The sequence below is a fragment of the Abrus precatorius genome, unplaced genomic scaffold (assembly GCF_003935025.1).
Source record: "Abrus precatorius isolate BTA unplaced genomic scaffold, Abrus_2018 Scaffold9, whole genome shotgun sequence".
Taxonomy (NCBI): domain Eukaryota; kingdom Viridiplantae; phylum Streptophyta; class Magnoliopsida; order Fabales; family Fabaceae; genus Abrus; species Abrus precatorius.
This window is the reverse complement of record NW_020874439.1, coordinates 34328969-34350905: the sequence shown is the minus strand read 5'-3', so window position 1 is coordinate 34350905 and position 21937 is coordinate 34328969. Positions and strand designations below refer to the sequence as shown.

Here is a 21937-nt window from a genome sequence, read left to right as displayed (position 1 = left end):
ATATAAATTTTAAATTGGCTAAATTAATGAATTATTCACAATTTTTTAATTTTAAAAAGTAATTATAATTTTTTTTCAAAAATAAATTGATATTATTTTTTGGACTTTAATTTTTCAAAAATTTAAAAAGACACACTAAAAATATTTAGAATTATTTAAAAAAAAAAAAGAAACAAATAAAGTCTAAATAAGTATAAGATTCACATGATTTTGGATTTGATTGGTGTATCATTTACAACTCACTAAAGGGAATTTTGGCTACAATAAATATTTTTTACTTTAGAAAATGTTCATTAAAAATTGTGTATCTCTGTTAAAAATGTCCATTCAGACATGTTCTTCATCAATTAATGACACCGATTAAAAACTTATATAACAATGAATAAATAAAAATTAGCAATACAATCTCTAACATATTTCTTTAATGTATGTTTTATTAATTATTAAAATTTATTAAAAATTAAAAAATTACATAAATTTTATAATTTTCAATCAATTATATATAACATGTTAAACAGTGCATTCTTCTTATAAATAATAAATAATATATTGTTAATTTTTTTTTACCTAAATATGACTCCACAATGATTTTTGGGTTTATAAACTCTAATTTGTTGATTAAACAAAAGCAAACAATAATGAGCCACCCTGTCCAAATCCTTGTGTGTATAACTATAATGTCCTGAACAACATAGAAGGGCTGAAGAAGCACCTTCTCTGCAAGCACTAGGTTCCTGAACTGTGCAGGAGCTCTAGTTTCAGAGATGGTTGCTTCAAACAAATCCACAGTGAACACTGCAATATTTGAAGAGGTTCTTGACATTGAGAAGAATGGGAAGGAGAAGAGAGCTGAGTGGGTGCTGAATCCTCCAGAACCACCATGCATGCTGCGTCAGGTGTTGGACAACATCAAAGACACCCTCTTACCTCGTCCAAATCGAAACCTATTCTTTTCTCTCCCAAATCAACCTTTTTCCAAACGCGTCTTTGCCTTGTTGCAGCACCTGTTTCCTATCCTACGTTCATTCCATAATTACAATGCCCAAAAATTCAAGTGCGATTTCATGGCCGGTCTAACCCTTGCAATTTTCGCCATTCCTCAGGTTCACCTATGAACATAAATATATATGTTCATGAAATATTCTTCTTCTTCTCATAGTTAGTGCCACAAATGCATTAATTCAAAGAATCAAATTAAAGATAATTAACACTTAAATTTGTAAATAACAATACACATTATTAATTCTAGTATTTGCATGCAATACGTGAAGCCTTTTCTTAGCACATTGTATATATGTTTAAGAAACTCTATCTTAGTCTTTGAATGATTTCTGCCATACGAGTAGTCTGGATAGATAAAATAATTATTTTTGTTTCTACGAAAACATTGATCGGTTTAGTCATTGTTTACATCAATTTTTATTACATTTTCATGAACTGACGTTAAAAAAATAGTTTAATTGGTATACTGTTTGGTGTTGTCAGTGTATGGGAAATGCGACACTAGCGCAGCTAAGTCCTGAATATGGCCTCTGTAAGTTGCATAAATTGTAATAGACTTTTATAAATGCTAAGGGCATTGGTGATTGCTTCTAAAATGTTCCTTAATTAATATATTATACATCTAAATAGTAGAACACGATTTACTCAGATACAGGTATTGTGCCACCTCTTATTTACGCTATGCTGGCGAGTTCAAGGGAGATAGTGATCGGGCCTGTAGCTGTGGATTCATTGCTTCTTTCCTCAATGATTCACACATTGAAAGATCCTATTCATGATTCTATTACTTACACTCAGCTTGTTCTCACTGCAACATTTTTTGCGGGTATCTTTCAAGTTGCTTTCGGACTCTTTAGGTCAGTGCTATCCTCTTATTGCTGTTTACAATGATAAAATAAGAACGCTTTATATGGAACGTATTGTGATAAGTGACAACAGCTAGCTAGTGCTCGCTGGTCAACAACTAATATAATTATAGATTTATGTTTGATGTACATCCCAATTTTAGGTGTACAAGTGAAAAGAAAGAGATAATAAAAAATATAATTTGATAGAATGAATATAACAAAAAAATGAGGTGGAGAAAAACTAGATATTTAAACATAATAGTTGATAATGATAAACTCAGAATTAATCTAACAAAATTGTTATAAATTATACTTACAATAACTAGTTTTATATGAGTAATTTTTTTAACTTAAATAAAACTAAAAATGTTTTAAAATTATGAGATTATTTATAATTAATTTATTGTTAAATTTATAACATAACAATTTGTTCATTTTCCATGGCCTAATATTTTATTTAAACCAAAATATTGTGTCAAAATAGGTATTATAAATTTGGCTTAATTAAGTTTTTGATCTTTATAAAATTTGCATAATTTAAACTTATTATGTATAAGATATTGTTAAGATATAATCTCTATTTTTTTATATGTAAATTATTATTTTTCAGCCTTCTAACTTATACAGTCCAATCAATGAAACATGTAAATTAGAAGAATTAAAAATGATAATTTGTAAAAAAAGTAAAAAATATATTCTAACAAAATATTTTATAAAAATTAATTTTAAATTGTACAATTTTTTTGTAGAATTAAAGACTTAGGGCATGGCTTATAACGTTGTTTCTCACGTTTTACAGGCTAGGTTTCCTAGTGGATTATCTTTCCCATGCCACGATCCTGGGGTTCTTGGCAGCAGCTGCCCTGGGCATTGGATTACAACAATTAAAAGGGTTATTTGGGATCGTTAAGTTTACCAACAAAACTGGTTTAATTGAAGTAATGAAAGCTGTTTGGACATCGTTCAAAAACCAAGTAAACATAGCAAAATTTTATTACAAGTCAAAGTTCATTGTTTTGTTAGTTGGTTAATTATTAATATTTCCTTCACTTACTATTTTCAGTCAGAGTGGCATCCTTACAATTTTATTATTGGATTCTCATTTCTCTGTTTCATCCTATTTACCAGATTCCTGGTTAGTTTGATTTGGGCTATAATAATGTTGCTGAATTATTTTGTGGTTCATTTTCTATCTGAATTGCGAGTTATTTTAAACTATGTTGTTGCATATCCAAACAGGGGAGAAGGAACAGGAAACTCTTCTGGTTGTCACATGTTGCTCCTCTCCTTTCTGTCATTGTATCCTCTGTTATTGCATACAGAATAAATTTTCATGAGCTTAAAGTGAAGGACTATAGAGTTGAAGTCTTGGGACCAATCAAAGGAGGTAGCTTGAATCCATTGTCATTCAACCAGTTAATATTCAAAGGCAAAGTTGTGGCTCCTTTGATCAAAATAGGGTTGACCGTTGCTATTATTTCACTCACGGTGGGGTACCTCCTTATTCAAATTTTCTCTGTTAATCTTTAATGATGGGAGTCTTTCTAACGAAGTACAATATATTTTGTTGAATCACAGGGATCTATTGCTGTTGGGCGATCATTTGCAGCCCTTAGAGGATACAATCTGAATCCCAACAGAGAAGTGGTATCATTGGGCATAATGAACATTGTTGGATCCTTCACTTCTTGCTATATTGCATCAGGTTAATTAATTTTAAATAAGATATGAGTAAAACTAGAAAAATCTGTGTGTTTGCTAATGAGCACGAATAAAAAAACGATGCAGGTTCAGTGGCACGAACTGCTGTAAACTATAATGCAGGATCAGAAACATTGGTGTCGAACATAGTGATGGCACTGACGGTTCTGATGTCACTCAAGTTTTTGACAGGGCTCTTATATTTCACTCCAAAAGCAATCTTAGCAGCAATAATTCTATCGGCTATACCAGGACTCATTGACCTTAACAAAGCATATCAAATTTGGAAGGTTGATAAAACCGATTTCCTTGCCTGCGCAGGAGCTTTCTTCGGTGTCTTGTTTGCATCCGTCGAATTTGGCCTTGCAATTGGGGTATATTTTTTCCTTTTTCTATTTCAAAAACTGTTGAAAGATAATTTACATTTTTTCTTATAATATTATTAGTATTCTTTCTTCACACACAGTGTATTTTTTATCTGACTACATGAAGTTCTAGTGCAGATCACGATATCGTTTGCGAAGATAATTATAATCTCAATTCAACCTGGTATAGCGCTTGTTGGAAGGCTTCCTGAAACTGATGCATTTGGTGACGTTGAACAATATCCAATGGCGGTCAACGTTCCTGGAGTTTTGATAGTTTCTCTAAAATCTTCTTGGCTTTGTTTTGCAAATGCAAGTCTTGTCAGGGAAAGGTATCTGTTGTCTAGCACTGTCCCTTCTTCCCATGGATCCATGAATTTGAAATTTGGCTTTAATTAACATTTGAACAAATTAACATTGTTGAAAAGGATTGGGAGATGGGTGACCAACGAAGAAGGCAAGGATGGCAAAGGGGAAATCACCTTCAAACACGTCATTATTGATGCCTCAAGTGAGTCTCGCATTAACCTAAGTTATTAACGTATGTTCTTGCATGCAATTCTCCATTGATTAATTGATCTTACAACATTATAGGTCTCACGAATATTGACACCGCGGGAATTGCTTCTTTGGTCGAGCTGAATAAAATTCTCACTTCACATGGAGTCAAAGTGAGTTTTCTTTAAGAAATGTTAGGAATATATTACCCATTTAAGTGCATTTTATTAATTCAAATTTATTATACATTACATAACTTTTATTTTTAATTTAATAATTTTAATAAATTTCAGTCAATAATAAAAAAATTGTATTGAAATTATTTTTTCTAATACTATTTTTTCTTAATTTGTTTCAGTTAGCTATGGCTAACCCTAGGTGGCACGTAATTCACAAGCTAAGATTAGCTAACTTCGTGAGCGAAATTGGAGGAAGGGTTTTTCTGTCTGTGGAAGAAGCTGTAGACGCATGTTGTCAGATGGTTACTAAAATGGTTACTTTATAACCAACAAATAACAACAATTTACTTTTATTTTATGGAGTTTTACGGTATTAATTTGGAGCAAATTGTTACATGAATACGATCTTTAGACATTGATTAATATTTATCTTCTTTTTTTTAATTCTTATTTGTCTACTTAAGTTACTAGTCCATACTCTATGAAATGTAATTAACGTTCTTTATTTTTTTTACTCTTATCTCTCCCTATAATTTAATATTTTAGAATCATATGTGCATTTTATATTTAATAAATAAATGAATTTCTCTAAAATATTGTAAGAAAAATTATACTTACTCCTCTCATAATACTGACTAGATTTTAACCATATCAAAATGATACTTTTTTTACTGTAAATAAAATGTTTATTACTTTAAAAATATATAGTTTTATAAATATTTTCTTTTTTATAAAAATGTAGCATTTTATATGCTCAAAATCCATCCAATATTTACAAAACTGTCAAAAATACAATTAATGTGATCTTAAACTTATGCATAAGTAAATATATAAAATTACAGAAAATTGATTTAAATATATAAATATTAATAAATGTATCATTTTATAAAACAAATAGATAAAAAGAATTAAAATTTATCAACAGAAGTTAGTCTGAGTGGCAAGCGACTTGATATCACTTAAGTAAAATCTCAGATTTGAGTTCTTATATATTCAAAAAAATTCTATTGGTAGACTCATCCACAATATTTACGGATAAAAATTTTAAAAATTAATAAAAGTAAAATATTTTTTTATTCAAAATAAACTAATTTAAACTTACAATGTAATAATTACATAAAATTGATTTAAATATATAAATATTAGTAAATATTTATATATTACTCTAATGTTCACTGTGATATTTTTTTTCAGCTTTGGAATTAAACGAACTTCATCCGAGTTATAACTTCTCTTTAAAAAAGAAAAAGTACTCATCTAATTTAGTTGTTCATCGAAACAATATCGATACAATTTAAATTCCACTAATCAGTATAATATGAAAACGTCTTGTGTACCATTGAAAGTGGATATTTCTGTCGATATATATATATATTATAAAATTTATTAAAAATTATAGTATTTAATATTATTAATTAATTAAATCTTATAATAATTTTTTTAATTTTATAAAAAAATAAATACATAATTCATTAAAATTAATAAAAAATAATTATTTATTATAGTGTAATTTAAAATATTATAGTAATAAATAGTTAATATTATCAATAGAAGTTAATTTAAGTGACAAACTCAATATTACTTAAGTAAGATTTCAAGTCATATTTAAATTAAACTAAATGAAAAAAAATAGTCAATATCTCATGTATTAAATAAATATGTATCTTGTTAATATAAATTTTATAATAAATAAAAATATAAAAATAGTTAAAAATTATTATATTTAAAAAATATTTATTTTTATATTTAAAAATAATTATAATTATTTTTTATAAATAAGATTGAAAAAATATCTTATAATCTATAGATCCATATTGAAATTCGAATAAATACCGTATAAAAAATGAAAAATAAGTAAAAAGATAAAAAGTAATATATCATGTGACATACAATATTAAAAAAGAAGAAGAAATATATTACCTTACATATATAAAAGTATAATAAATATTTTTAATAAAAAATTATTAAGTTTTATATGTTAAAATTTAATATTAAAATATAAGTTTAATAAATTATAAATTTTAATATGATTTTATTAATGAGTGTCCTAAAAATATTATTTAAAAAATAAATACATAATAAATTTATCTTTAAAAATATATTAAAATTCATTAAAAATTATAAGAATAAGTATTTTTTTAATGTTGTTAATAAAAAATTAAATTTTAAACTTGTATTTTAAGAAAACTAATATTTTTTCGTTTTAATATTTCTAATAACTGAATTATACACACTGCCCCAGCATCTATAGAATTCATGAGATTGTGATATTCACCGTGTGCAATTTTAAAAGTAACAATTAAAGAATATTACATTATATTAATATAATTTGAATGAATAATAGGTGATGCAGTGAAAATTCATGTCATTCACTTAGTGGTTCCCTTCAATTCTGAAAGTGGAGGATTTTAACTTTTAATTAGAGCACTGCTCTTGAAAAACGTGTCTACATTCAATGTATCGGAAGGTCTGGTGTTGGTGCCTAATTAGTAATTAGTAATTAGTAATTAGTAATTAGTGGGCCAAAGAAAGGTGCTAAGATGCTTCAGCTCATTCATAAACATAATTAATTACTCCTACTTGCCTAGTTTAGATTCCAAGGAATGGCGTTGACTGAATAAAGCTCTATCTCCTATGTTTTATTTGACCCTTTATTTTTATCATCGTTCACGGATTACCTTTTTAAGATTTTATCATGGTACCTACTTTCGTTTGTTAATTCTAAGTACTACATCTGACATCACATAATTGATCAACAGTAACAGTGCCGCTTGTACCATATTTAAATTTAGCATAATTGAAAAGGTAAAACCTATCTTTAATATTAGTGTATTTTTTCTAATTTTTTCACAAACTTAAATACTTTTTTTAAAAAAATAGTTAGTTTACTAACTTTTGTTAAATTTATGGGATCTTATTAAAACACTTGAATAAATTATACTTAAGAAATTCAATAAATTATACAACTGCATGAGTTTCAAATTAAAGTATATTTACATTTATTCAGTAATTAACTTATTTTACTATAAGATATATTATAAAATTTAATGAAATACGATAAAAAAATTTGTTTATAAAATGTTATAAAGTCAGTATAAACTCTTTTAAATGTTCACTTAATAACCTAGTAAAAGTAAACCACTAATAAATAGAGAATTATTTAAAATTTTTAAGAGTATGAAAATTTTGTTAAAAGTTTTATATTATAAAAATATTTTAAAACTTAAATTTATAAGTAATTAAAAGTAATTTAACTTAAATTATTTTAGCTCCTTTTATTAAATAACCTCTTTAATATTTTAATCTTTCTTTCATTTCTAACAATTTTCCTGTAGCATTGACATTTTCGTCCGACCAAATTGTAGGATAAATTCTGAACCTTTTTTGCAAGCATACTGATTATGTAATTATCAACACTAAATGCAAGAGAGCTATTTACTAAATATACGTTTAAAAGAAAAAAGAGAGGTTAAGAACATATATTTAATTGAAAATTTAAATTCTAAAGAAGAGAATTTATATATAATAACTATAATTTTATAAGAAAAAATAGATTCCACCGTCATTCAGTTACTATTAAAGGAATATATTCTAATTTAATGCATATATTGTGGGCTATTTGAAAAAGAGGTACACTTAGAGGATAAAGTGCCATTTTAACTATTAATTAAAAATATTTTCTCATCTTAAAAATAAAAAAGATTCAATCTTGTCTTATTCTACCCACTGAATCATTTAAAAATATAGATGCATTTGAAGAGATATTACTCAATTCAAAACTTATTCAATGAATTTTTATTATAGGAAAGTTTATACAATTTGTTTAATTATAAAAATTTTAAAATAAATTTAAAATAACTTATGTTAATAACTTATACTAAATAACTTATTAAAATAATATTAAAACATATATAGAAATTAAAAATTATTTTTGTAAGTTATTTTAAAACAACTTATATACTTGTTTAAATTCAAATAAGCACATTTTGATCTCTTATTATTTGTTTTGAAATGGATGATGTGAGACAACACTTTTTAGATGGTCTATATAAGGTGGCTTCTAAACATGAAGTCCTTCAACTTGATAGCTGAACTCTTCAATCAATTTGTGAGTTTGATGAGAGTGTAGTGAAAATCAAAGAGACAAAGTTCTCCCAAACACTTCAATTATGGCTTCTTCAATGATGGAGACCAGCAAATCGCAGGAGGACATTGAGAAGAAGTCGCATGATGTAAGGTCTGAATGGGTTCTTAATGCTCCTCAGCCCCCAAGTCCCTACCGTGTGGTTGCAGATTCTCTCAGTAAAACCATTTCCCAGTGTCAAAGAAGCTTTTCCTCTCTCAGAGATCAACCCTTCACCACACTCCTGCTTTCAGTTTTGCAAGTCATTTTTCCTATTCTTGCATGGGGCAGAAACTACACTGCTTCTAAATTCAGGAAAGATCTTCTTGCAGGCCTTACTATTGCAAGTCTCTGTATTCCCCAGGTACATACATAATTCTAATTAATTTATAATACTATGTTTAGACTAGCATTCAAATGTTTATGAATTCATCTTTACTTTAATATAATTCGTTATAACTTTGCATATATAAATTTAGTGCAAAAGTTACAACTGGTAGAAATTTATTTATATATTTTTTTAATGTATAACTGAACACGCGATAATTCTTCTGCTAGTTGAAAGCATATAATTAAGACTAGAAAATATCTCAACTTTTGTGTGGTGTGTTGGTTTCTACTTTCAATGCAGAGCATTGGGTATGCGACTTTAGCACACCTTGATCCTCAATATGGCCTTTGTAAGTAAATTTTAATGTTCTCCTTATTAATATTTTGATATTGGATTACTGATTTGTGTAATGAAATCAATTAGACACAAGTGTTGTACCACCGCTTATCTATGCTGTAATGGGAACTTCTAGAGAGATAGCAATTGGTCCTGTGGCTGTGGTTTCTCTGCTGTTATCATCAATGATCCAGAAATTAACAGACCCTGCTGTTGATCCAGTGGGATATACAAAGCTGGTTTTGCTTGCTACACTCTTTGCTGGAATCTTTCAAACTTCGTTCGGAGTTTTCAGGTGAAAATTTTAACACTTCCCTTATCGATATACTATGCTCTAGTTCCTTTCATTTTTTTTTTTTATAATTTTACCATAAGATAGTAATACTAGTACAAGGTAATAGTAATGATATATATATGAGATTGCTTATAACCTTAATGGGCAATTAACACAGGCTGGGGTTCCTTGTGGATTTCCTATCCCATGCTGCGATAGTTGGATTTGTGGGAGGAGCAGCCATTGTGATTGGGCTTCAACAGTTGAAGGGACTGTTTGGAATCACTCATTTTACGACCAAAACCGACATAATCTCTGTCTTGAAAGCGGTTTGGGAAGCAGTTCACAATCCCGTATGCTACTATATATCTTTCCCTATCCGTTTACTTTTTTCTATTCCCTATAAATTGGGAGCTGTGCCTGGTGGGGAACTAAGAACAAAGATAGTTTTGGGACCAGGACCAGACACCATTCACAATTCATGATATTCATTATAACTAATTAAATTATTGATTTACAAAAACTCCTATTTTTTTCAACATTAAAGATTTTGCACATAAATTAAAAAATAAGTGATATTTTAAATTAAATTTAGCACCTATTTTTCATTATATATTTCATTTATATATATTAATTAATATATTTTAGTTGTTATCTTTTATCAATACACATTAATGATTAACTAATTATATATATATATATATACAGACACACACATAGACACACACATACACAAGCTCTCTTTCTAATTTAGATTAAAAGTAAATACAAGCACTCATCTGCATCGATCCATGTATTTAAAATGTTAAAATAATAACCATAATTAATAAATAATTCTATCATAATAATTTCATTAAAATTTTAAATAGCTGATAAATATAGTTTTATCATATTAACGCTGGCATTTTGTTGAATTACAGTGGAACCCGCGTAACTTTATCCTCGGAACTTCTTTCTTGATCTTCATCTTAACAACTAGATTTCTGGTGAGTAACATAGCACTGAATCAGCTCAAGATAGGTCCATTTTCCCTCTAATTTCTAGCTTGAATTGAATTTCCTCAAATCGATGTTCAATGCACTTTCGGGGCTAATTTCCAGGGTAAAAGGAAGAAGTTGTTCTGGTTGGCATCAATTTCTCCTCTTGTATCTGTTGTATTGTCAACTTTAGCTGTTTTTCTGACAAGAGCTGATAAAAATGGAGTTAAAATAGTGAAACATGTCAAAGGAGGATTGAATCCAAGCTCCATCCATCAATTAGACTTCAACAACCCTTACATTGGAGAAGTGGCCAAAATTGGACTAGTGGTTGCTGTCGTCGCCCTAACTGTGAGTAGCCAATTATAATTACATATATATGCTACCCTCAACTTAATTATGACAATTTGACGATAAAGTTAATCACAGTTACCATATTCTAATCTCTTTCTTTTTGTTTGTGTAATAATTTTCCCTTTCATGTTGGTGTCTTAATAGGAATCTGTTGCTGTTGGACGATCTTTTGCATCCATCAAAGGATACCAACTTGATGGAAACAAGGAGATGATGTCAATAGGCGTCACAAACATCATAGGATCTTTCACCTCCTGTTATGTTGCAACTGGTATAATTCTTTTATCTAAGTAAACCTATTTCTCAATTTATAGAGATAAGGGTAACAAAATTGGAGTTGTGAGATTATTTATGTTAAGTCATTATTTTTTTTTAATGCTGCTGTGAATTGGTTTTGAACAAATCGATAAGCTAGCAGCCTTTGATTGCCTTTGACATTTTAATTTCTTAATTTTCTTACATCCATTTTAATAACTTAATTTTCTTATTCATTCCTTAATTTTATGCAAACACAAAAATACATATAAAAACTATTTTTTTGGTATATAAAAATGCGTTGTGGAATTTATACTACATTATGATTATTGCATTTTATTTCTACCAATTAAACTTTCTTGAAAGACGATACACAAATATTTTTAGAAGTACGATATAGAATGCTACGAACACATTAATTTTACTCTTTTTTATTATTATTTTTGGTATCTTTAAAATCTTTTTATCACCACTTTCCTAAAATTACTTTTGGAAAGCATAATAGCAATTAAAAAACTACTCCAATATAATTAAACAATTGAATTGAATCCATGAAGTTCTCCTTTTTTCACCTCTTATTATTGGAAACGAAGAAAATAAATAATACTTTTTGAGAGCTAGCTAGGTAAAATTATGGGCAAGGGACACCACAACATATAGACAACTATTTTAATGTTTGTTTGTTTGTTTGTTTTTGTTTAATTGATTAAGAATATATATCAAATACTCTTAATATAAAGAATTGTGGCAGGTTCGTTCTCCCGCACCGCTGTGAATTATGCGGCTGGCTGTGAAACTTTAGTGTCAAACATTGTGATGGCTGTGACGGTGTTGATATCATTGCAGTTTTTGACAAAGCTTTTATATTATACACCAACCGCTATTCTTGCTTCTGTCATTCTCTCTGCTCTCCCAGGACTCATTGACGTCACTGAAGCTTACAAAATTTGGAAGGTTGACAAGTTAGACTTTCTTGCTTGCACTGGAGCCTTCTTTGGGGTACTATTTGCTTCTGTGGAGATTGGTCTTCTAGTGGCGGTAATCATTGGCACTTCGTTATCTCTTCTAAGTTTTGGCTTTAGTTGATTTCATTACCATCCATTTATGAGCTTAAAGATTCTTACTAGCAGCAACTCTAAATAAGTAAAAAGACTTTAATATTTTTATTGTGCACTTTTTTTTATTTTGAATAAAATATAATGACTATATTTTGAATTTTCAATCATATATAGTCGATGAATTGGATTTATCAATTTTTAAAAAGTATAAGTTGTACATATAATTAAAAAGTTTAATGTTTTACCTTTTTTCTGATTCTAGTCAGTGAACACTTGTTAATAAATTCATACATGTGTAGTTGTGTGTCAGTTTTTGCCACTGGTGACCTGCTGCTGTTGTCCTTGTTATAATGGGGTTATTGGAGCCATACAGCTCAACTATGCTACTGTTTTTAGAAAGTCAAAACATATGGCTCGCTATATATAAGCCCCTCTATATTAATATATTATACACGTTAATTAAAATAGCTCTCTTTTATTAATTTCTATATTAAAAATCAACCTTAGCATCTCTAAGCCACATCACTCACTAGTTGTTCCACTGGAAATAATAAATTATATGTAAATGGTATTTAATTATAAATTGCTGGAAAACCAAGCTCAGATTTAGTGTTGGATAATTATGAAACGCAATAATAATTGAACAGCTCTATTTGTGAAGGTAACGACACTACGAGTGGATATTTATTAGCTTGCAACCTAGTTCTACTATTTAAAGAGTATATGGTTTTTGTTCAAAACAACAAGAAATTCAAATTTTCAGAATAATCGGTGATGGCATGGACCAATGCCTAACTTTTCCATTATATCTAATAAGCATACCCCACCACTTCACTGGTCCAACATATTTGGCACTAAGTGTGATGCAGAATGGATGTGCATCGTTGAAAAAACCGCATTTGTTTCTGGTTGGACGCATTTATCTTGAAAATTAAAGGCGCCTAGTAAATTCTCTATATGGAATGATATTCCTAACTAGGGTTGCAATCACTTGATAAATATATTTAATATAAAAAGTTTTCGACAAATCACTAACACTTTAGGGTGTTATGTCAAATTGTTTCTTCGCTCTAATGGCATAGAGTAGTCCTTTTCTCTCTTAGAAGTGCTAGTTATATCATCGACAAATTAATACATTGTTTTCCGACACAAACAACATTCACACTTGCCACAAGATATTCCAAAGAAAATTCAAGAAAAAGTATTGCTTGATATTATAAATTATGGGTCTATTAAAATTTGGATTCTGTTAATGTAATTTGCAGGTGGTAATATCTTTTTCGAAGATCATTCTCATCTCAATTCGACCTGGCACAGAAACTCTAGGAAAACTTCCGGGAACTGATTTGTTCTGCGATGTTTATCAGTATCCAATGGCAGTTAAGATTCCCGGGGTTATGATAATTCGTGTCAAGTCTGCGTTACTTTGCTTTGCAAATGCCAATTTCGTTAGAGAAAGGTATTAATTAATTAGCTACATACAATAAATAAGTACTTCCTTGGAGGGAATTAATGTCAGAAATAATGTATGAAACATGAATAACCTAATCTTTAATTTTTGTTTGAAGGATAATCAAATGGGTCGCTGAGGAAGAATCGGAAGATGATGACAAGGGAAATTCAAAAAGCACCATTCAACTCGTAATTATTGACACCTCCAGTAAGGCTTTTCTGACTCCCGTTACTTAAAATGGAAGAAGTTTATTTCCAAAATATGACAGACAGAATATGAAATTAACAGAATTTATTGCACCTTGTTACTTTTACTGAAGTACACAAGTATCTAAGGACATTTGGTAGAATTAATTTAGATGATATTAATTTTGAAAGAATTGATTTTGATATTTAACTTTAAGAAAATTAATGTGTTTGCATATAATTTTTTAAAAGTGGGTTGAAAATTGAATTTCTTTAGTTAATACAATAAAATTGCTTTTGAAATGTAAACAAAATATAATTCATATCTCCACCTATAATCAATATATATTTTATAAAAAAGTTACAAATTTTCAATTTTTCTAAAATCAATTCTACCTATTGCAGAATTGATTTTCTATATAAAAAAGCAAAATCTAAACACTCAAAACTCTATGACTCTACGCAACATCTTTTTTTTTCTTTATGAAAACGTGATTTTAGGGTCTTTCGTTTTAAACAGGCTCTAGTGGTGCTTTTCGATGCCTATGCCATGGATTGGCTATGTTCTAATTCTAAAAGCGATGTTATGATGCATGATGCAAATTATAATTGATTAATATGGTAGAACAGAAACTTGAAAGAATATAAGAATTAATGTTAGTGGGATAGTTGTGAGGTTAACAATTTTACAATCTAAAGTTGTTTTTTTTTTATATAATTAATTCATGATATTCTCGTGACAGATTTGGTGAACATTGACACTTCCGGAATTGCTGCTCTAGAGGACCTGCATAAAAGTTTGTCTTCACATGGGAAGCAGGTAACTCCTTTGTGTTTGAGCTATAGGTATAAAAGATTGCTTCTATATGTCACTTAAATAAAAAAAATCATACGTTGACAAGGCTTGTTCATGTGAATACTTTGTTTAAATGAACAAGGTTTACTTTATACAACATTAACCTAAACAAATCTTGTTAGTATCATAAAAGCTTGCAACAAATAATATCTATTTCTTATCTCTATTGTTGACCTAGTGCTTTTTGTGTTCTTCTCAGTTAGCCATTGCCAACCCTAGGTGGCAAGTGATACACAAGCTAAAGGTGTCCAACTTTGTTGACAAAATTGGTGGGAGAGTCTTTCTGACTGTTGAAGAAGCTGTTGGCTGCAAGAGCGAGTGCCAAGTTTGAATAACCACAAGCTAATTCAACTGTTAACATATATATAATAGCTATTTGTCTAAGTGGAAAATCATAACAGTGCTTATGATCTTGAATTTCCAGTCCCTGAGTACGTTATGTACGAATATGCAATAGAATAAGTCATCTCGTAATTGTTGGAGATGCTATGAGTTTCTGTCCATGTGTATCATGTTTGTGCTTTTATAAAATAGTAATTTGAAGTGGCGTGTGTGAAAATTGCTGGAAAGTATGTTCGGTCAGTGTTGGAGATTGAAGACTTTTATATTAAGCTAATGAATGAATGTATGTAAGTTGATTGATTAGCATTTTTATTGTTAAACGTGGATAGATTAGCTACAATGCGCATCGTTAATAATAAAATTTGATAAAACTACATAAGTGTATTTTTATAAAATAACTTAAAAAAAAAGAACAAAATGATTTTTTCTCAGTTATATATTTTTTAATTTTCAATCATAATTAACTATAAAGGATTCAAAATAATCAATGTTTGTACAAAAATATTCAATGGTTAATAGCGGAGTTATTGTTCTTTTTTGGTTCAAAAAGAATAGCAGGGATGAAAATGGGATAAAAGATTAGGGGTTGGTGTTCCTAGACAGATACATGCCTAGATTCATACCGTACGATGATCATTAACATGTGTTGTGTAATGAAGCCACTAAGCGCTTACTTTGACATTGATTACAGTAGGCACATCTGCACGCCTGCTCAATGCACATTACTTTAATTTGTTATTATACTTCTAGCAAAACTGGTCTAGGTTCAATGTATATGGAGCTTTCTCTTTTAACGCACTTTCTTTCTTTTATGATGAAACCCTCGTAAAGATGTCAAGCTTTTTCCTCCATTATTCCATTGAAAATTTACTAAAGGGAAGCAAAAGGAAGAGTTATATTTTTTGGTAATAAGAAAAAAAAACATTTGTATTCACGTGGAAATATTTGTTCGTTTCCATGGTGAAAATTAAATTACATACATTTATTATTTAGTGATTCTTTAGATAATTTGCTATGCTTTATTATAATTTTGTATCATTAACAGTATGTTTATAGATATGTAAGATCGTTATGGTTGTTTTTCGTTTAATATATATTTAAAAATTCGGGTTGCCACAGTGTTTCGTTTTGGTTGTTCAAAGTCATGAACATCCAAAAATGTGTTCTAAACCATTTACTCTTTTTTTATTTGTTCTGGAAACCATTGTTTCACTTTTGGTTGGTTAACCATTTACTTATACAAAAGGAATAACAAATTACGAGAAAAAAAGTTGAGGTTCAGAAAAGGCATTGGCCCAAATCTTTGTCTAGTCGTAGGCCCAAATCTGAGCTATCTTCGTGGACTAAACAATAAAGCATGAGAAACTCAAATGGTTCCTTGTTTGGATTATAGTTTGCGCATCCCTCCATGAATTGGAGAATGTATATTTTGTCTACAAATACCGTAATGTTGTTTGACATAATTGTAGCTGAGAGTCGCATTTAACAATAATCCAAACATATCTAGTGCATCTCTAAAGCAATTAAAGGCACATTAGAACGAGAAATTCTATCTGTACAAGTTTATACAATTTCTTTTAACATTTAAGAGAGAGATAAAAATAAAAGAGAAGTATAAGAAAAGACAACTGACATGGGAAAAAAAATTATAACAAAATGTTGTAGAAAAAAATTATATAAAATAGTGATTTGGTCCAACAGGATATGGAAAAGATACAACTTTAGATGACATAAAAATCTATCATGAACACAAGTCACCTAATTGCTGCTTGAAATTTTCACCAATAAGACAATTAATTAACTACTGATCAAAATAAACCATGCAGTTATGAACCGAAATGTCCCCTTACTAGCTCTGCCATATGAGCTTTAATTTGTCTGTTAGCTTTAATCCTTAGGTTGCTCAAAGTTTACCTACGTTATCAACCTTGATACTTATAGAAATTTAATTTTTCCAAAACAACACAAGTTTGTCTCACTTCAGAACAGATATGACATATTAAATATTAAATTTCCAATACTACAAATACTGGCACTGTTTAAACATGAATGAGGCTGTGGCATTTAGTTGTGGAGTCAGCAACGTCTCCACACGCTGTCAAATAAAATACATACACACCAAGTAGAAGTAAGAGCACGATTAATTGGCATTAATTAAACAAGTGTTGCAGAGCTTAGAGGGATAAGTGCTTTTTTAATTCTCTCTACGGCTTCCTCTATGATAGTAAGGGATTCTGCATAAGAAATACGGATGCAAGAATCATCTCCAAATGCACTCCCTGGCACCAGGGCAACCTGTTGCATAGTTAAAAAGTTATGGCTTAGGCTATTACTATGTGACTTTATATACACAATTTGATGGTGATGATGATTAAACATGAATGAAGCCTTCCATATATATTTCAGTTTTTTAGCTCTCATTTCAAGAAAGAGAAAATCCTTTGTGCTAGCTAATATTAAGTTCTATGACTATTTTTTGGAGATATTTTAACCTGGGCGACATTGCACATAATAAGAAATTAATAAATAATAAATTTTTATTAAAAATTGTATCATTTAGTAGTATCAACGCATTGAATTTTTTATTTTTTAATTTTTATTATGTTCAATGTTTCACAGGTTAAAAAAATAGTTTTAGATAACATGGTGAAAAAATCACTTTGAAATTTTCTCCTGATAAAATATGGCTAAAATCTTGAAGGCCATTAAATGAGTATATATACCAGGCCCTTGTCTAGTAGGTATCTACAGAGGGAGTCTGAATTCTCTATTACACCAAACCCTTCAGCTTCTCTTCCATAATAAGAGCTGAAATCAATGAATAGATAAAATGCCCCCTGATAGAGAAAAAGAATAGTTCAATTTTGAAGAAAAGGGAGAGGCTAAAAATAGAGAGAATAACAGTCAAGCAAGATGCTAATAAATTTTTACCTGTGGTTCTGATATCTTCACACCATCCATTTTTCTAAAGCTTTTAACCAAGAAATCCCTTCTTTCCCTGAACGCTTTCACCATGTTAGAAACAGTTTCTCCACCTGCATAGCCTAGTCCTAATGCAGCAACACCAGCTTTCTGAGATATACTACATGCCCCAGAAGTTAACTGTGTCCAATATAACATATGTCCAACATTATATGTTTGATATACTATTAATCGAGAGATGTTTGATCTTTCAAATAAAAAAAAAAAAGAAGAGAAAAACAGCATACTTGACTTTGAATCTTTCCGCATGCTGCAACAAAATTTTTTGGACCAGCAACATACCCAAGCCGCCAACCAGTCATTGCAAATGTCTAAAGGAACAGAGTTTAAACATATCACAATCTAGTGCGTGTTTGAAAATATATTGAAAATATTACATGAATTCATACTCATTTAAACATAAATCCAAAAATGCACTTGGACCCGAGGCTTTCTACACAATCATAATTTACAAACACTAAGAAATGCACAATTCATATTGAGTAGAAAAGAAAAACAAGGGATCAACTATACAAACACCATCAACCTACCCAAAAGAAAATATAATAGTAATTAGGGACTACACTCCATCAGTAAGAGCACATATCATTATAGACAACCTTAGAAAAACCATTTACAGTTAGAGTTCTGTTCCACATTCCAGGTAAAGAAGCAAAGCTTGCATGAGTTGCTGGTGCATAAATTATGTGTTCATAAATTTCATCAGAGAGAACCTGCATGTATAAAATAATCATAAGGATCTAGAAACGAACTATCATTCAGGAGAACACATTTTCAAGCATCATAGATGAATGTCAGTACCAGAAGCCTGGGGTGCTTTGCTACAATTTGGGCTATCTCTTCAAGTAATTTCTTAGGGTACACCGATCCTGTTGGATTAGATGGTGAACAAAGAATAAGTAGTCTCGATTTTTCAGTGAGGCTGGCTTCAAGCAGTTTGGGATCCATAAGAAAATTATTAGATATGTGGGTTGGAAGAATCACAGGTGTTGCATCAGCCAATCTAACCATTTCTGGGTAACTCACATAGAATGGTGAGGGAATAATGACCTGAAACATTCATAGTAGAAGGTAAGTGTAAATCACCACAGATTGCCAAAGGAAAAATAAACTTCTATGTAATAAATTTTATAAAGCAACAAAAAGATGCAATTTTATGAATGGACAGGTGCACACTAAATATGTGACAATCATATTTAGTAAGTAAAACACAGAAATAAAACATGGAGCAAAAATATCGTAGAATTAAGGAAATGAATGCCCAGTTGCAGAAGTTTTCTCACTTTATAATGACTCTGCATGAGTATAAAACCATTACATACCTCATCTCCTGGGGAACAAACTGCCAGCACTGCTTGAACAACACTTTGCTTGGCTCCATTACTGACCAAAATCTGGTCAGGAGTATATGCAATTCCATTCTCCTCTGCAACAACAGTCCTGCCACATTGTTAATCTCACGTATTAATAACCAAAAAAGTACAAAAATCAAACATCTGAATTCTGAAGTAACCCTGTAGCTTATGACAAATTGCTTGGCGCAGTTCTAATGTTCCAGCATTAGGGGTGTATCTCGTGTACCCTTCACCAATTGCATTCATCCCAGCCTAAGAAAAAGAAAAAAAAATTATAAACAACAAATCAAAGAGAGTGAAAATTATAAAAAGAAAATCACCTCAGATATAACAGCGGGTGTGTCAAAATCAGGTTCTCCAGCAGCTAAACGAATAACAGGAACACCGGCTTGTAAAAGAGCAGTGGCATGGTCACTTATGGCTACAGTTTTGGAAGATTTAACTGCATCAACCCTTGGGCTCAAAGAAATTTCCAAATCACCATTTGACTTTGCCTTTACTACCCCAAACGTTTTGCTAAGCTCTACGTGTTTTCCGTTTTGCATGGCTCTACAAAGGCAGAAAAAGGATTAGCAATTTAGCAACGAGTGATGCTATTGCTAACTGAAGTGGAATGAAACATGGGAGTTGAAGTAACCTGAGAGGAAGAGTGGAAAATGATGGAAAAACACAACGAGAAATGGAACAATCTCCAAACGTGATTCTAGAGATGGCGGCGTTATGTAGTGTGTTGGCCATGGAAATCATCACAAGGATGCAATACGTAGTTGGATTGGTAAATGAGAAAGATTGAAGCTTAGCAACTTTCAGACGGCAAGAAAAGAAGAAATAAAGTGCGTTGTATTAGTAAGATGAGGAAGAGGGAGATGGGGTCGGTGGGAGAGAGTTGGTGAGTTCATGCAAATTGCAAATATCGATTTTTCTACTTTACAGGTAAGTTTTTATTAAAAGTTATGAAATTTAATGTAATTTATTATACTTTTTTTTTCTATACGATATTTCGCACATTAAAAATCATTGCAATATTTTAAGTACCGAAAGAAGCAAAACTAAGGAAAACTTCTCTTTCCCTTGGAATTTTCATCTTTAAACTAAACATAAACAAGTAGTTTCTACTTTGTGTTGGTCTACGTTACAACATTGAATTCAATTTCACAAACGTTGACGTAGTCATAGAATGTTAAAATATAGAAGGAAACCGGTTTAGCTGGTGTTGGTAGAATCACTCGCCGTGAGTTAGTGTGATAGTATTTTTTTGTTTTAAATAATAAAACGCTTTTATAAGCTTTAAAATTTTTTTAAATAAATAATCTAAGAATATGCTAACCTTCACTTAATGGAAATCGTTGATACTGTCTACTCTACTTACAGCACGTAGAAATTGTTGATTTCTTTGTTCTCCTTTTAGGCTTGAGAAAAGAAGAACAAAAATATATTGGAAGTGAACGATGCTATTTCAAATAATTGATCATGAATGATTCAGAATCTTTTTCTAGTTAAAAACTATTACCCAAAACTATTTTTCTAATTAGTACACATATAACGTTATTTTTATAGAACTTTTTTTTTTTCACATCACATGGTGAATTGTATCCTATGCTATTTTCTTTTTAATTTTTTAAATAAGTATTATATATTTTAGAATGATATTTATTCTGACAATTATATACGGAAAAAGTGAGATTTGTAAAATGTTGACACGTAACGTGAATTTAAAAAATATTTAAGATTATTTTTAGTAATAATTAATACCAAAATTAAAATAAATATCTTAATATTATTTTTAAAATTCATAATTTTAATAAGTCAAATAATTATAAATTTAATTTCAATTTTTATGCACATTAAGTCAACTAAACTTATTATACCTTGTTCTTTTACTAAAAATTAGTACTACAATTAAAATTACAAGAGGTCAAAGAAGTTCCATTACTACAATAGTCCTAAGATAGCGAAATTCTTTCTTGAATAAGTTTTGACCTGTACGTAAATTCTTACAATTTTTAATATCGTTTTAAAAACTTCTAATTTTAGTAACTCAATCAATTATAAATTTAATTTATATTTTTATTAAAAAATATGTCGATTAAATTTATTATAATTAATTTTTTACTAACAATTAATACTACAATTAAAATTAAATTCTTACGATTCCTAATCTTTTATTTTTTAAAATTCATAATATTAAATATTTGTAAAATTCATGATACACAAAAATTTCACCTTAAATTGACCTCAAAAATAGAGATGATGTTATCATCCAAAAGCAGAGATACTTGCTTTTTACATAACACGTGTCATGTCCAAGAGGCAAGTGTTGTTCTAAAATACACTATACTTATTTAAAAAAATAAAATAAAAAAGAATACCATCTATAGATGTGCAAATACACTTACGTAACAAAAAAAAAAGTCCAATTTTTTTTTTTTACATGTATACTAATTAGAGGAAAAAAATTTAAAA

The 21937-nt window shown here is 29.5% G+C and overlaps 3 protein-coding genes across 3 annotated transcripts; 2 read left to right on the top strand and 1 right to left on the bottom strand.

Annotated features, from left to right (window-relative positions):
- The first annotated feature begins 764 nt into the window (after window positions 1-764).
- Window positions 765-4919, top strand: LOC113851303 (early nodulin-70-like). The gene is made up of 12 exons (XM_027481767.1): window positions 765-1103; window positions 1486-1534; window positions 1652-1859; window positions 2650-2824; window positions 2914-2985; window positions 3090-3338; window positions 3429-3555; window positions 3639-3925; window positions 4055-4248; window positions 4345-4427; window positions 4511-4587; window positions 4773-4919. Exons 1-12 carry the CDS (start codon window positions 765-767, stop codon window positions 4917-4919), a joined length of 2007 nt encoding a protein of 668 aa, XP_027337568.1.
- A 3775-nt stretch (window positions 4920-8694) lies between these two features.
- Window positions 8695-15126, top strand: LOC113851302 (sulfate transporter 2.1). The gene is made up of 12 exons (XM_027481766.1): window positions 8695-9080; window positions 9348-9396; window positions 9471-9678; window positions 9836-10010; window positions 10578-10643; window positions 10758-10985; window positions 11133-11259; window positions 11995-12281; window positions 13567-13760; window positions 13870-13961; window positions 14683-14759; window positions 14995-15126. The coding sequence occupies exons 1-12, from the start codon at window positions 8763-8765 to the stop codon at window positions 15124-15126; spliced, it is 1953 nt and encodes a 650-aa protein (XP_027337567.1). The 5' UTR covers window positions 8695-8762.
- A 2165-nt stretch (window positions 15127-17291) lies between these two features.
- On the bottom strand, window positions 17292-20212 carry LOC113851376 (bifunctional aspartate aminotransferase and glutamate/aspartate-prephenate aminotransferase-like). Its single transcript, XM_027481840.1, has 10 exons — window positions 20112-20212; window positions 19795-20023; window positions 19633-19726; window positions 19442-19545; window positions 18921-19169; window positions 18719-18832; window positions 18347-18430; window positions 18069-18239; window positions 17861-17974; window positions 17292-17432 (listed from the first exon to the last, which is right to left on the bottom strand). Exons 1-10 carry the CDS (start codon window positions 20210-20212, stop codon window positions 17292-17294), a joined length of 1401 nt encoding a protein of 466 aa, XP_027337641.1.
- Window positions 20213-21937: the final 1725 nt, after the last annotated feature.